At 37.2% G+C, this 16,572-nt stretch overlaps 1 protein-coding gene across 1 annotated transcript in view; it reads right to left on the bottom strand.

The window, feature by feature from the left end:
* ADAMTS19 (ADAM metallopeptidase with thrombospondin type 1 motif 19) overlaps window positions 1-16,572 on the bottom strand; it is a 197,219-nt gene that overhangs the window by 120,155 nt on the left and 60,492 nt on the right. The window contains exon 7 of the mRNA XM_084780852.1: window positions 6,447-6,490. Coding sequence (XP_084636978.1) covers window positions 6,447-6,490 — 44 coding nt within the window. The remainder of the gene's footprint in view (window positions 1-6,446; window positions 6,491-16,572) is intronic.

Genomic DNA, 16,572 nt, shown 5'->3' on the forward strand with positions numbered 1-16,572 from the left:
TGGACCACTCAGAACTCAGAACGAAAAGACGATGAAAAAATATTTGCATAGAATGATAAAAAAAACACAAGACCAATCATCAGAGGGCCACCAAATTTAAAATACATCTTTTGGGCATATTCTATATACAGATGACGTCTTTATGATAATCCATGTGAAAATACTAGTACAATAAGTTGTTTTTAAGAATAAGAGCTTGGACTGATCTATGATAAAATCTGTTCAAGTACGTACACAAATGTTTATTATAGGCAGCTATAATATGCTAGCATAATACATGTTAGATAGTACATAAAATTAGGTAAGGATAACCCCGAAGGTTATAAGTAGCACTTTAAATTCCTTCAGATGAGACAGGAAAATGCAGGAGGGAACAGGCATCTCTGTGTGGCACTGAGAACAGGAGCCCTTCTAAGAGTCCTATGGAACTCCATAGGAGTTGAGACAAAGGCTGGCCTCACAATAATGACGATAGGACCTTCAAAAGGGTGTTATGTCTCTGGGCTCACTGTTCCTGAATGGTTGCTAATGTTAGTGTGGCAGTGACATGGTTACTGTGTGACTGGGTCCTGAGGAAAGTGTGGCTTTGGCTGGGTTTTCCTGGTTGTCCTACATGCTCACTTGCCCTCTATCAAGTTATGACCCAGGGAAAAAGGCTCTATCAGATGTCAGAGCTTCCGGTCCCCAGAAACACTTTCCAGGCTCTCTCTTTTATGTTACAGTTTTAGAAAACAGACAAAGACACAGTACATAAGACAAAGGATGAAGACATTAACGTTAAAGATTTTTAACATTTAAAATACAGAGAACTAAAATAAATGTGACTCCATGTTATGAGGACATGCATGGCATACAGCTATTCAAAAGATCCAGCAATAATATTGAGAGACAAACAAAAACAGCAAACGTAACAGTAAATAGCCACAGGATGTCAAACCAATATATAACAAGCCTACAGGAAAATGGCATAAATATATTGGATTTGCTTTAAATAATAAAACGGTAAGGAAGACAGGGCAACAGTAAATAAAATAAGATAATAGCTCCACTAAGTATTTATTATAAAAGCAAAGGCTATTCTGAGCTGAAACTAAAATTGTTAGACTAGACGATTTTTTATTTTTCATATTACAATTGTATCTTCCTTCCATGCTCTCCATATAATCCCTCCCATATGTCCTTGCTCTCTTTTTCAAAGCCATGCTAGTTATTGTTACAGATATATATGTATATGTCTACATATTCCTAAATATAACCCGGTTGATCTGTATAGGGATATTTGTATGCATGTTTTCAGGGCTTACCACTAGTGGTATTGAATAATCTATTGGTGTGCTCTTCCTTGGAAAAGACTTTTTCCTCCCTTTTTCAAATTCTTTAGTTGCCTATGGTATCCTGTGTAAGGCTGAGGGCCCCTGGGCCTCCCCCCACCCCATCCATTTTGGAGTGCCTATTGGTGTTGTTCAGCTCAGGTTCCAGCAGCCAGTTGGTGAGAAGTCACGGGTGTAACTATGGGCATTACGAGGAGACACTCACAGAAAACGCCCTGCTCACGTGGCCCCTACAGTCCTACAGTCCTTCTGTCCGCTCACCCACAGCGCTATCTGAGTCCTAGGTGCAGGAGTGTTTTGGAGATGTATCCATTGAGGCTGGGCTCCATGATGCTGCATTTTGTCCTGCTGTGGTGCAACTTTAGACCCCACTTAACAAGAGGAAAACCATGCCTAGAACTGGAAAGCTAGCCAGCTACTAAGTACCAGTGAAGTTAGGATCTTGGAAGAAAACCTAGAATCCCACTTTACTAAACCATTATAATTCCTAACAAAAATCTAAACATTTGTCCTTGAACAAAGATTAGTGCAGACCTCTCCCTTGTCAAGGAAACTTCTCTTACACAACAGACATAGACAACTGCAGAAAACCAGGACTAGACTAATTTTTAAAACGTGTACCCTGCATAAAAGAACCAACACTTTAAATACAAGAGTAAAAATGTAGGCAACCTGCATACAAGCAGGAAGAAAAAGAAGAATAGAGACCATCCATATGGGTCAAAGGCAATTATGCAATTGTGTAAGTGCAAGAGGCACATAAAGAAGTGGCCAGGCAAGAGCCTCTGGTGGTCATTTCTCTATGAACGCACCACACTTAACAGCCAATCACGCACTGACCTACTTTCCCCAAAGCTAAGGAAATCACAGGTGAGGGCATAGCTCCAGTTTTCAAGGATAACAAAATCAAAAGACACCCCCAGAAGGCTGCCTATATTATTCCTCTTTCAGTTCCAGAGAGGCCTGATGCAGACACTTCCCACTTCACAGATGGAGAGAAGATCAAGGCCTTATGTTGGTAATGAAAGCCCACACCTGGCTACCAGGGGCTAGAACTGTGTTAGGCCAGGAAGCTGCGATCATCCAGCCTTGGCCTGTCTGAGGCTTATGAAGACAGACTATTCTGCTGCCACTGCTGAACATAACAGTGTATCTGAGACAGGACTGGGCATGGGCTGCCTTGTAGTGCATGCATGCATTCTGTATGGTTGCCACCATACAGTTACAAGCTAGCAATATTAATAATTTATCCCTTATTGATGACTGATTATACTCTATTTCATATTCTTGGTGAGTGCCGTATCCTTATAGATATATGCTTGATGATGAAATTAACAGCCATAGCCCACACATTAGCTACTTTTAGTAACTATAGCCAAGCTTTCCCAATCTAGTTAAATCCTGAAGTGTGAAATTGTTTTCAAAGGCTCGAAATGTTACAGTCAGACTGTAATTTTATTTACAACATTGATAAGAATCTTATGATCTTGAGATTTATTTCAGTCATTTCTAATAAATATGAGCATGATTGTATTACAGAATGACGCTTTTAGAAAAAATAGCAGATTTTCAAAGTGAGGAAACATGCATTTAATGTATTTTATCCTATTCAACACTGTCTTGTGATTCTAATATTTTTCCTACAAATTTTAAGACACACAGTGTCTTAAATTTTATACTACAGTGTTTACAATTATACGTAAGTTAGAACTAAATTTGAGCAAATTTTTCCTTCATGATACATAAATAACAGTATGCTAGAAATCAAGGAGACGAGCACTTTTACAATTTATGGAATATAACATTTTTCTCGAGAGAAGCTTGTTTTCCTTTTACCCTGACTCATGGCCATTGTTATGTAGAATGTTTGAACGGTGCAATGCCCACATTTATGGAGCATTTCCTTTGTGGCTGACATTTTACACCCTCTTTGAACAATCTGTTTATTCCGTAAAAGAGAGGAAAAAATTTTAATGTCTTTTTATACTTCGGAAATTTGAAATCCTTCAATTGATTTCAACTTCTCATCATCTTAACATAATGTTGAGTACAATCTTACCTGCTGAATTGCCTGATGTATCAGTTCCCCAAACACAAATGCATTCTCTTCCTTGCTGTCTGGTGGATTCTGATATCTGAATTAACAGGTGTTCCTCTATGCTTTCTCCTCACAAGCCATCTTTGCCAATCTCATGCCTAAGTTCTAGGTGGGATATTTAAAGTCAGCCAGCCAAGGCCCTTTAAACTTTTTCTAGAATTTTAAGGAATGCATTGTATCACTAGAACAATCTGATGGAAATAATGGGTCTTTTAAAATAATATTTTGTCCTTCATATTATGAATGTGATTTCTCTTTTCACTATGCTAGGCCTTCCACTTTGAACTTCAATATACTATACATTATATTTATATGGTATATTTTCCCCTGAATATATCCCAGGGCACTTAACTGTCCCATATATTAAATAAAATGAATTTCTCATTGTCTATAACAGGCTAAATCCAAATCATTTATAAGTAAAAGATAAAAAGAAGGATCATGTTTTAGGAAAAGTATCTGACAGAAATACAACGCTTTATATTTTTTGGGGAGATTTAAAAACATGTATAGATAAATACTTTACTAAATTGAACCCGAGAGTCCTTTGCTTTACTAGAAAGTGTAACCTCATAACAAAACTGACAAAATACCAATGTTTATGTATTTTACATAATGGTCCTTATATGGCTATTTAAAACCAACCAACCCTAGAAACACTTTTTTCATCAGAATTGAAAAAAGTAAAGTAGATCTAAGTGTAATCTTTATAAAGTGAGAGAGAAATGCCTTGATGTGACAAGCATATCCTCCAACAGCCATGCATACAATTGTACACATGTCTGATTGACATGGCCCTACATACATGTGGGCTGCAGACTGCGGGCTGGATACACACACACTGTATAGAGACACCAACCATTTTCCTGATTATAGAAAAGTTACTGATATCATACCCTAATTTTCTGTTTTGTTACACAATACATAGTGCTTACCCACATCTGGAAATAACAGGATAAAAAACACTAAAACTGGATTAAATAACAGAGATTTCTATTGGCTTTCATTTCAATAAACCCAAACACTAAAGTGGGCTCTGGGTTAGACACAAAGATTTAAGTGTCCATCAGGAGAAAGACATTTCCCTTCTCTCCATCCTGTGGTGGAGGACACTTTATAATAGGCCTGCTTCCATTCGCAACTGTAGTGATTAGACGTATAGTATTCTTCATTAACAACTCCTGAGTTCATATAGCAACTCAGTGAAGAAAACATAAGACAGTCTGCAGTCCCAACCATGGCAACTTCATACACTAAATTGGCTCCGTCCCAGCCTCCTAAAGCCCTGTTCTTGGAGAGCAGAGACTACTCAAACAGCACCACAGTGGTTGAGTCCTGGCACTTGTTTGAACATGGTGAGCTATTGATCGTCTTCCAATTAAAGAGTTATGTATATGCATATGTGTGGGAGGGATAGTAACTGGCTTTCTAAGTTGAGGAAAGTGTGCCTCTGGTAAAACAAGAGTGCTTGAGACCAAATATTCCAAGGTTCAGGTGATTAAAACCACGTCATACTTTAAGTGTCTGCGGAGAGGCATAGAAGAAAACTAAAGGATTGAGGTGAAGATGTGAGGGACACCATGTCTGAGTGAACTCAGGCGTCTTGGGTGTTTAGCTCTTATGTTACTGCGAGTCCCTTCTGAGTCAAACAGTTGCTTATTCCATCATCATCATCATCATTTCCTTTGTAATTTACATTTCAGATTTTTCCCAAGAATTTGAACATATGAGACTGCTGGTGAGAAACTAAAGTAACAGAAATACTTAGAGTCATTTAAAAATATGAATGGACTTTATTTGATTTCTAGCCACCTAAAAAATGTTTTGCATAGATCAGCTTTGACTGGATGCCTGCAAGTGTAGCACAGACATGCTTGGTGCCCATGAAGGCCAGGAGATGGGTGGAGCCGCAAGACCCAGAATCGTGGGCTGTAGGGACCCATTATGTGGGTGCTGGAACTGAAGCTGCATCTTCTGACGAGCTATTAGCTGATGAGCCATCTCTCCAGCCCCATCTATCTATTTTTTTAATTGCTCATTTTGCAATGCACAAGGGGAAAACTCAAAGAAGGGCAAATTAAATACTTGCTACCCTATAGAAAGGAACCTTACATACTATATGCCAAAATCAGACCATAGCTCTTAAGTGTGTCTTAACAATACCTCTTATCTACATCAGCATTGTCTAAAATGAAAGAATATACATTCCTTATGTATGACACTTAGGTCTCTGTTTTACATGTTTGTTTATTTGTTTATGTGTCCTGTCTGCATGTATGTCTGTGTACTATGTGCATGCCTGGTATCAGCAAAAATGAGCAAAGGACAGCATATATGCCTTGGAACTGAAATCAGAGGTGGTTGTAAGCTGCCATGTGGGTGCTGAGAGTTGAAGGCAGGTCCTCTGCAAGAAGAACCAGTGATTTCTGCTGCTGAGCCATCACTTTGCCCTGTTAAGTTTCTTTGAAAAGGTAAATCTCTACTGAGACAGCTTCTTCTTCTTCTTCTTCTTCTTCTTCTTCTTCTTCTTCTTCTTCTTCTTCTTCTCCTTCTCCTTCTCCTTCTCCTTCTCCTTCTCCTTCTCCTTCTTCTTCTTCTTCTTTGGTTTGTTTTGGTTTTTCAAGACAGGGTTTCTCTGTGTTGACCAGGCTGACCTTGAGCTCTCAGAGATCCACCTGCCTCTGCCTCTCAAGTGCTGGGATTAAAGGCATGCGCCACCACCGCCTGGCTGCTCTTCTTTTAACAGACATACCAGAAAGACAGTTACATATATCCTATCCTATTGACTCCAGAGTAACCTTGCATGGTGTGTGTGTGTGTGTGTGTGTGTGTGTGTGTGTGTGTGTGTGTGTGCATATGTATGTATGTATGTATGTATGTATGTATGTATGTATGTATGACACTGCAAAACTACTCCTTCAAAGTCAGCACCCTCAATAATTTATTATATTCAAGCAACTGATGCATTTAAGTTTTCCAGTGCTCCTCGAACTAAATGTTTTTCCTAAGATACTCACCCACAGTATCACATGGCTCATCTTTGTGGACACAGAAATCTTTCCTGGAAAGGAAAGGAGAAAATCAGAGTAAGGATAGATTCTTTCCGAGCATCACCAGTCACCGTGAGACTTATATCCACAGTCACATGAGCCACATCACCCATGCCTCAAATTTAATATAACTCAGAACAAGATTAAGGAGTAAGTCTGAAAAGATGATTAATCAGGATTTAATAACAAATCTGAGATATGCTGTTTAGTAGACACTATTTTAGAAATAAAACCATGCTTTGTTTTCATTTTTTCTGCAAAAAAATTGTGTTGCTAAAAATAGTTTACGTGGTAAACTATTTTAACACTGCATTTAACAAGATAATTTCAGGTTGGGAACTTAGAGGTAAGAAACATAATTTAAAGCTATTTATAGTTTCCTTTCCAAGAGTGGCAAGCATTTTCAAAGACTGAAATGCACTTTTAAAGGAACATGAAGACATTAGTATTTTACATAAATTGGCTCTAGGGATTATAGCTCATGTTCTGATCTTTATTTCAGACTTGTGTGAGAGAGATCATTCCTTAACAATACTCACTCTTGTTCCCATGTATTTATGGTTCCACAGACCACAATTTAGAGAACATAATCAGAGTTTGGCTTAGGAGATACGCTATATGAAACAGTTGTGATTTATCTGTCTGTCGCTAGTGATGAGCCATGAGACAATTGCTTAACTGTATCTTAGGCACCTCGTTTAAAGCACGGGGGAACATTGCCTATATGTTTATTGTGCTGTATGCACAAATCATTTAAAATATACGTTGGCCGTACAGGTTAGATGAGTCTCCCACGTAAGTTGTTAAAACAATGGTAGGCATATGGCAATTATTGATATTTTAACAGATTCTTTCTGTTGCTGCTATTCTTGTATCTCATATGAGCATATGAGTAATATCTCATTTTTTGCATTTAAGTTTTAGATAAATTTACTCTCGAAACAGACACAGTCTATTCCCTATTCCTGAATATCCAGCTCTCTCTTCTTCTCCCTGCCACCCCCTCTTTCTGTGCCTGAACAGAAATTAGCTTTGTTTACTCTCTGTGTGTCTGTGTGATCAGAAATTATTAGCTTTGTTTAAAGGCCGCTACCAACTACAGAATCTGAATCCCATTTTAAAATAGAAAATAAACTTTAAGGAAACTTAATGCATCCGTGTCTCGGAGAGATGAGTCAGTGATTAAGAGCTCCCTTGGCTCTTGCGGAGCATCTGGGCTCAATTCTGAACATCACATGGTGATTCTCAATCATCACATGGAATTCCAGTTCCAGATCGAAGAATACCAGCTTCTGGCCTCCAGTGCACAGTAGTTCATCCACACACAGCAGACAGACAGAAAGACGCATAGACAAACAAACAACTTTTATAAGAAATTAGTTTACCAAAGAGAACTCCGTGCTTCACTTGGCATCTCTTTGTCTTATACCCTGGTGATTAGTTCTATGCTTTGGGGTTTTTTAAAGGGGGGGAATGGGGGAGACAGAGACAGAGACAGACAGACAGAGCAAGAACACAAAGTTAAATGGGAGGAAAGTGAGAAGGCTCTGTAAGAAGTTGAAGGAAAGGAAAATATGATCAAAATGTTTAATTAGAATTAAAACTTATTTTTTTAATTAAAAATCTTTAAAACAAAAGAAAAACATAATAAAACAACACATTTAGTGTATAACTAAGGAGAAAAGTGAGGGCATGTTTAGAATACAGTAAAAAAGGATAAATATGGTCAAAGTTCGGTATTGCATATATGGAAATTTTTACAATATTACTTCTTTGTACAATTAATATATGCTGATAAAGAAAAACATTCAAATATTAACCATCAGAAAGACACAGCACAGGACTGCTGCTACTCATCAATGATGTTTATATCAACAACCATGGCTTTCAGTTTGCATCTTGATCAAACAACCGAAAAACCATTACAATTTGGCAGCTATATGTGGTCTCATAAATTCCATTGTATATTTAAATGAATTATTTTTTCAAACAGATTTCTATACATGTTAACCACATTAACCTATTACATGTTATGAGATAGAATTGCTTAATAAATAAAATAAATAACTTTGGGGGATGTTTTTGCATTTACTAATAAAGAGGAAATGTTAAAATTCCATTAAAGTTATAAGATTTTTATGTTTCCGTGTGAGTGTCTATTAATTTTTGTTTTGTTCACTTCAAAGCTAAATTATTGAATTATTAAACCCTCTCAGTTTTTATGAATTTTATCTATTTAGAATTATTGGCTTTATTTTTGGATAAAGATTATATTTCTCTGTTGTTCTACTTTGCTTTCCTGTTGCTATGATCAAACACTGACCAAAAGCATCTTGTGGGAGAAAAGGCTTTATTTGGCTCCCTTGTCCCAAGCACCGTCCATCATTAAAGAAAATGAAGGCAAGAACTCCGGGAGCAAAGAAAAAGAGATGAAGGAATGGTGCTTACTGGATTGTTTCCAAGCTTATGTTCAGATCCTTCCTTGTATCTCTAAGGACCACTGTTCAATGGTAGGACCACACACAGTGTACTGCTCTCCAACACACACACACACACACACACACACACACACACACACAGACACCGCACGCACGCACGCACGTACACACGCACACACACGCACACACACGCACACACACGCACACGCACACACACACACACACACACACACACACACACACACACACACGCACACACACCTATAGGTCACTCAGATGAAGGCATTTCCTCAACTGGAGTTCCCTCCTCCCAGGGACTTGTATTTTGTATTAAGTTGACAAAAACAAATGAAAACATCCCTAGGGTTTTAAACATTAATGTGTATGTTAGGAAACTTTCCCTTTGTGTCAGATTCAACTTTCATTTTTCTGAGTCTCTTTCAAATAGAACATGGTTAGGCATGTAGAGAAACCTATGTAATATTCTTATAAGTGATTTAATTTATAGATAACATATGCTTTTATTGGTTTAATTGGACTTACTATCTTATTTATGATGCTGTTTTCACTCATTTCTTTGATCAATTTTGTTCCTTGTTAACCCTTTTTTAAACTTTTCTCTAGTGTTCCAAAATAATATTAATTTGTTTGTGTGTGCGTTTTAATTATTGTTACTTTTCCTTGTATGTGTATACTGGTGCCCACAGAGACCAGAAGCAGGTGTCATATCCTCTGGTAATGAAATTATAGGTAGTTGTAAGCCACCCAACATGGGTGCAAAGAACTGAATTTGGTTCCTCTGGAGAAGCCGCCTCTACAGCAATGTATGTTTAACACATGATTCACAATGGCATTGTCAAGGATATACTGGCTTCCTATCACTGCTGTAGTAATTTACACAACTCAGAAGCTGAAAATAATACAAAGGTTTGTGCTTACTCAGTTCAGAAATCTGAAATGAGTTATATTCTAGGCTAAAATCATCATGTCCCACAGTACAGTGTGCCCTCTAGAAGTTCCTTCATGCCCTGTGGTTACTATGACCCCCGCAGAGAGTTCAGGATGGTCCTTGCCCTCAACATGCCTAACATAGCCACATCCACAAGGTCACTGATAGTAGATGCATTGTCTGGAGAGGACAGCCTCGGCTCTTAATGATATTACTCTGCTGAGACATAGCTGAAATGATAAAATATTATTTTTAGTCTTGTCCTAAAACAAATGAAACAGAAAAGAAAAGGCACAATGCTTTTAATTCAGTATCTTCCTTACCTTTTCCTGTTTTTCATTGCTTTTTTTGTTAACATTTGTTTTGTTTTCTTTTTTAGGTAAAGTCTTGTTATGTAGCTCTGGGTTGCCTAGTAGTGCTTGCCATGCAGATCACGCATACCTCAAACTTGCAACGACTTCTTAGTTCAGCCACCAAGTGTAGGCTATTCTATTTTTTTTAAATAGAATAGCAGCTCTATCTTGGCTTGGATAATAGCTATCATCAATCTATTCATTTATTTCTGTGGGAAGGATGTTTGTAACATGGGCAATTCTATTTATGTGTGCTGGTGTATTTCTGTGTATATGGATGAACATGCATGTATGGGCAGGCATGTGGAGATCAAAGATCAATCTCCTGTGTTGTTGTTTATTGATCACTCTCCCATTTATTTATTCAGGGACAGGTTTAATTGGTCTGCCTGGGTCCTCACCATGTGGGCTACACTGGCTGGCCACAGGGCGCTAAGGAGCACTCTCTATCTCCACAGTGATGGCATCACACGTGTACATCTTTACACTGGATTTGTCCTCATTCTTGGGAGCAGACTATACAGCACATATCTGTCCAGCTCAGTTGCTTCCCCAGCATCCATCTTTGTTTATAGGATCTTAAAATAGGGACCTTTTCAAACCATCAATGCTTTCTCAGCAAGTTTTCCATCTGTTTAAGGGTTTATCAATCACAGCTTTCCTTTTTTTTTTTTTTTAAACTAGGCAATTACATCATTCTTCCTAAGTATAACAAAGTAAACTATATTCATAACAGTACACAGGCCCTGGTTTTGTTTCCTTTGTTTTCAACGTCTTCTATTTACCCAAATTACAAAGCTGACTATTTTTATTATAGAACTTTTGTGGGCATTGTTTTGAGACATGGTCTCACTATGTAGCCCTTGCAGGCCTCAAACTCACAAAGATCCATCTGCCTCTGCGTCCAGTGTGCTGGGATTAAAGGTGTGTGTCACATGCCTGGCTTTGAGGAGAGAGTTTCAGGTTGGCACTAGTGACTCATAGAAGCTAGAAGATCAGATATCATTTTATTCTCGCACTCATAAACGTTAGTAGTATCTACCAGCATATTTTTGCTCCTGTTTCACACATTTGGCTTCTGGTTAGTTTTGACTTTTATTTTCCTTTGGGTAATTCTTCAGACGTAACTAGATGGGTTGAGGAGCTGGTACTATTTTTATTTATCTCCTGTGATATTTGGGTTAATTTTCAATTTTTAAGATCCATGGAAAGAAGAAAAAAATTATAATATTCTCTCTGACAGTCATTCTTCTCTGTTTCCGTGGAACATCCTGGGGCTTATGTTAATTAATCCTTTGTCATCTCAGCATAGTCTTGACAGCTTTCTGTAATTCTAGCTCTTAATTGAACAAGACTTTACCTTAAAAAAATAGAAGTTCTCAGATTTTACCATCCATCTCATTAGTGGTCTCTTCATCTGTATCTAATCAGATCAGCAACTAACAACTGGAGATTTCTAAGCATAAACACCACATTTTTATAGTATTGTTTTCAGTATTCAAAACATTCTGTTTTCCAAGTATTTCACTGTTAAATATCTGACTTTTTAAAACTTTTAATCTTGTAAGCATGATTATTTTATAGTTGTCATTATTTTTAATGTATTACTCATTATTGTTACAATGGGTTCTCATAATCAAAGATGATCCAATTGTTCACTTTGGAATTAATTATAAACTTGATCACTGCTTCTTTAATTGAGTTGCTTTTGTATGATATACATTGAAAGAGGGCAGTTATGAAAATATTTTTGCCAAGTAATTAAATCTTAAATGCAAATCCACAGAGTGATTGTTTAGGGAGATATTTTGTTCCTGGCCTACAGTCATAGACGATACAGAGTGATCCTTTCTTGGTGGCCTGTGGCAGTTGGCAGAGCTTTGACCACACACACATACACTTTTATGAAAGGTCTAGATATCCATGAGTTACAGTCATCTGTAATCCTTTCATTTGTACTGTCTACTTTACATAGCCTTGAAAGCGTTCCTCTGCATGGACCTAAGTAAATCATGAAACAGGATGTGCAAAGTACTTCAAAGGAAGTATTTAAAATTCACAAGAACAAACTCCTTCAGGGCAGCATTTCCTCCTAAAGTTGCATTGATCCTCCACAGGTTTTTGTTTGTTTGTTTGTTTGCTTGCTTGCTTAGGGCAAACCAGTGTACATATAAGATGCTTCTTATATTTTAAATTCACTTTACAAATGTTCTAAAATAGGGCATTCTTATCATCTAGTCAGCTAGCTATTCACAAAATTAAACAGAATTAACTCAATCTACAGCCTGCCACATAGAAATTGAATAACATAAAATGATAGATTTGTTTAACAACAAATGCCAATATGCAGAGAAAAGTTATATATGCACTATTTTATTATATTTTGTAACATGAATAGACATAGATCAAATCTTTCAAATGTCCACATTAGTGTCTCAAATTGAAACTCTTTTCCTTGTTGTTGTTTTGTCTGTTTTTGCTGCAGGGTATCATGTAGCCTACAGTAACAACAGGCAGTTCATGACTACTATCTAACATCGAAGGGGGAAATTACCACCATGCTCCTCTTCAGTGTCTTTCCTCAGGCCTGGTTCTTCAATGACTGTAGGCCCTGTGCAAGCACCGTAACCACCCGAGAACTGCTTCTCCTGGGGGTCAACCTAGGCAGAGTCGGTATCCTCATCTCAAACTAATTCCAATCATGGATGCAAATTTATTTCCACAGAGCAAAGTGCATCCAGGGTACGATGGACTGCAGGTGGAAGGCTTTAGGAAAGGATTGTTGCTATAGACACAGTAAGTAAGTGACAAACCACTCAACACAGAGAGTCACAGATATCGGCTTTTCACAGGGGCAAGGTGTCCATGCTTGAGCACTGCTTAAAAATCAAGGTGTAGTCACCTACTAGTCAAGAAACATTTTCCGGTGCTTCAGTTAAGAGAGGACCTGTACGTTCCAATGAAATGACACACTTTTATCTGGATCTAAGATGCCATGATTATAAAATGAAGCAAGATTCTCTAGCGTCACTGAAAATGTGAGGCACATTCACCTCTGTAATGGAATCAATGAGCAAGAAGCCTAAGATGCTTTTGTATTAAATTACAGATAGTTCTATTTTTTAAAATTATCTTGGTAACAAACAGAGAATTCAACACACCAAACAGGCACAACTGAATTCTATGACAATACAGCAAAATTAAAGAATCACATAAAACACGATCACCTCAGGGCCAGAATCACTGAATGTAAAGTATATGCCAAAGTAGAAGGAAAAGTTTTATGTGCTTTTTTTTTCTAGATATATAGTACATCATATCTTGGTGCATGAGGTTGCAATGTAACTATTTGATTTACATTATGCAAACCAAGGGACTTTATCTGTAAGTAAGCATTATAAAACTCTGACAAATGCATTGTTTATTGTCAACGTTACTCAGAGCCTTCACACAGCCTATTTCTGTTCACTTAGCAAAACAAAGAAATGATTAACGTCTGCTTTTTATGTAGAACCTGCAAGGTCATCCTCTTCCCAGTATTACTGGAAGCGTCTCCATTACAGCCGAAGGGTGAGTTGCCTGAAGAACTTAACCTCACATGACTCTGAGATTCTTAGTCTTCACTGGTCAGATATGTTTGTCCAGATGGCCAAAGTAATATATTACTAGTTTCATGATCTCTCACGTGTGTGAGGTTGAGGATATAGGATCGTTTGCAGCTTAGACATGTGTTCATACAGATTCAAAACCTCATTTTTGGCTCATGTGGACTTGGTGTTCATGAAGTTAGCCTCAGAGAATTTCATTATGTGAGTTTATGGAAATGATACGTTGAGTCTAAACTGAGAAAGGTCAATAAATCCTGTCTATGTTCTGACATATATTAAAAAAAATAATCTTTAATTTCCAGGAATGAAGATGCATCTGAGAATAAATCTCACTGTAAAGTTTTACAGTGCCCTGGGATATACCTATAAATGATTCATTCAGAAATGATCCTGTGATTTTTATTAAATCAAGATACTTTTGGCATCTATGTTTTATTAAATTTTCTATCTTACTTGCCAATGGCACTCATTTGAAATTCATTTTCAGAAGGATTACAGATAAGCCAGAATAATTTTAAAAATGCAAAAGGCAAAATTTATTATGAAAATCAAAATTTAAATAAAAATATTTTCAAGAGGCAAATACTTAGGCTTTCTCTATTACACTCAAGAGAAATATGACAATTTGCTAAGAAAGTGTAGAGTTGACAGATGGGAGAAGCACTCTTTGTTACCATGAGCCTACTGCACTAGGTCAGCTTTAAACTATTTGCTTTATTGTATCACACAGAACAATTTAACAAACATATTGCCTCAGATATGTCCAAGTTTATAAGAACATTATGCATTTTATCTGAAATCAAATGTAATCCATGAGCTACAGTGTCTTCCCAGTACTGCGTCCACATAATGCACAACATTTAGCAATTGGCTAAGATGAGCACCCAGCAGAAACGTAATTCGGTTTTAAATTAAGCTGACACACATGGGTAAGAGCACAGGATTCCTGACAGTTAAATTTTCTCATTTTTTTCCCCACAGCTTCCTTACAAATTTAAGGCCTGATCATCATCATTTTACACTATTTAGTAAGTAACATGCTTCTCCAGATTACACAGAGCACTCACATGGATGTTTCTGACCAGATGGGTTGAGGTCAATCAGGATTAAAACTTTCTCCTTAGTTTTTCATTGGCAGCAGAGGTTTGAATCCTCCACATTTGCCTCACCTCACAGGTGGGTGAGGGAGAAGAGTCAGTATGTCCCAAGGGACAGTTTATTTGTGTACACCACTGACAGAACAAGTACTTTAAAGTACTACTCTGATTGAGTATGGGCACATGTATGGTGTCATAGATAAAGATCCCGGAGGCTGCCTTTTCCAGCTTCTGACACTGGATGCATTCTCTACTTGGCCTCTTTGGCCGTCTTCAAAGTCAACAGTCTAACATCTTCTAGTCCCACGAACTTGTCACTTTATATACCACAAGGAACCTTGCATATACGATTAAATTCAGCATTTGACTTGGAAAGGCTACCCACAGTTTTGCAAGCAAACTCAGTGTGTAAACACAAATCTTCTTTCTTTAAGAAATATGCAAGGCTCCTTGTGGTATATAAAGTGACAAGTTTATGGGTTCTATGAGTTAGGAACAGAAGACATCAAGGGGTCCGGGCTTACTGTGCCTGATACAATGTATGCCATGAAAATACTTTAAAGATATATAGAAGGTGAAAGAAACAAAGAAATGTGTGCATAATATATGTATGACATATGTTAGCTTTTGGTAAGAAAGGGGCATAAGAGTTGTAAAATGAATGTTATTTGTTAACATAGAAAAATATTTCTTCAACTTTGCTATGAGGGTTCATTTATAAAATTGTGAGAATATAGTTTTAATTAAAAGTTGTTTTAAAATTTCAACACAAAACTATGCATTATCTGATGAAACTATTCTAAAACCTTTCCTAGAGGAATGTATAAGAACAAAAAAAGGCTTGGAATAAAGTTTGTTTTTTAATAAAGTTTTAAGAAAAATGTGAAGTATAAAATAGTAATAAATTGTAAACCTCACTCTGTGTTTTATTTCCTATGCACATCACTGAGCCGGTAGTTTTTAATTATAATATTCTATGTCTGTTGAAAGTATGATGAATATAGTGCTATTTTGTTCTGTTTTATTAAGAGCTCTCATATTTATGGCTAGGGAAAGCAAGAAAGAGCAGTAATGATAAGAAATGTTTACTCATTGAAGGGGTTGAACCTATATTTATCAGGGATATTGAACTATAGTTTTTGTTGCTGTTGTGTCTTTACCTAGTTTAGTATGATTAGGAAAATGACTTCACAGGATCTAGAAGTGTTCACTCTATCCCTCTCATTCTTTCCTTCTTCCTCCCTCCTTTGAAGAGTAAAAGTAAAAATCTGCTTTTGAGTCCATCCAGACCCACATCTTTAATTCTGTACAAGAGTTAAATCCAAGTGGATCGATCACAAACCACCATGTGACACCTGAAATACTGAAACTGCTAGACATAAACACAGTGGCCTAAACAACATAAGTGTAAGAAAGGAGTTTCTGAATGGAACTCCATTCTTCCAGGATTTAATGCCAATAATAGTTCTCAAAGAAGCCAACCAGCCAGGTGAAGAGGAAGCCCATGGGAACCCACTCATGCTAAGCACGCACTTTACCTGCTGAGCAACACCCACAGCCCACATAAAGGTGTGCTACACTGCTCTTTCCTCTTATCATAGGTAAACGACCTAGAAACTGTTTATTGATAAGAAGATAACAGGACTTA

The sequence above is a fragment of the Acomys minous genome, assembly GCF_964271855.1.
Source record: "Acomys minous genome assembly, chromosome: 4".
Taxonomy (NCBI): domain Eukaryota; kingdom Metazoa; phylum Chordata; class Mammalia; order Rodentia; family Muridae; genus Acomys; species Acomys minous.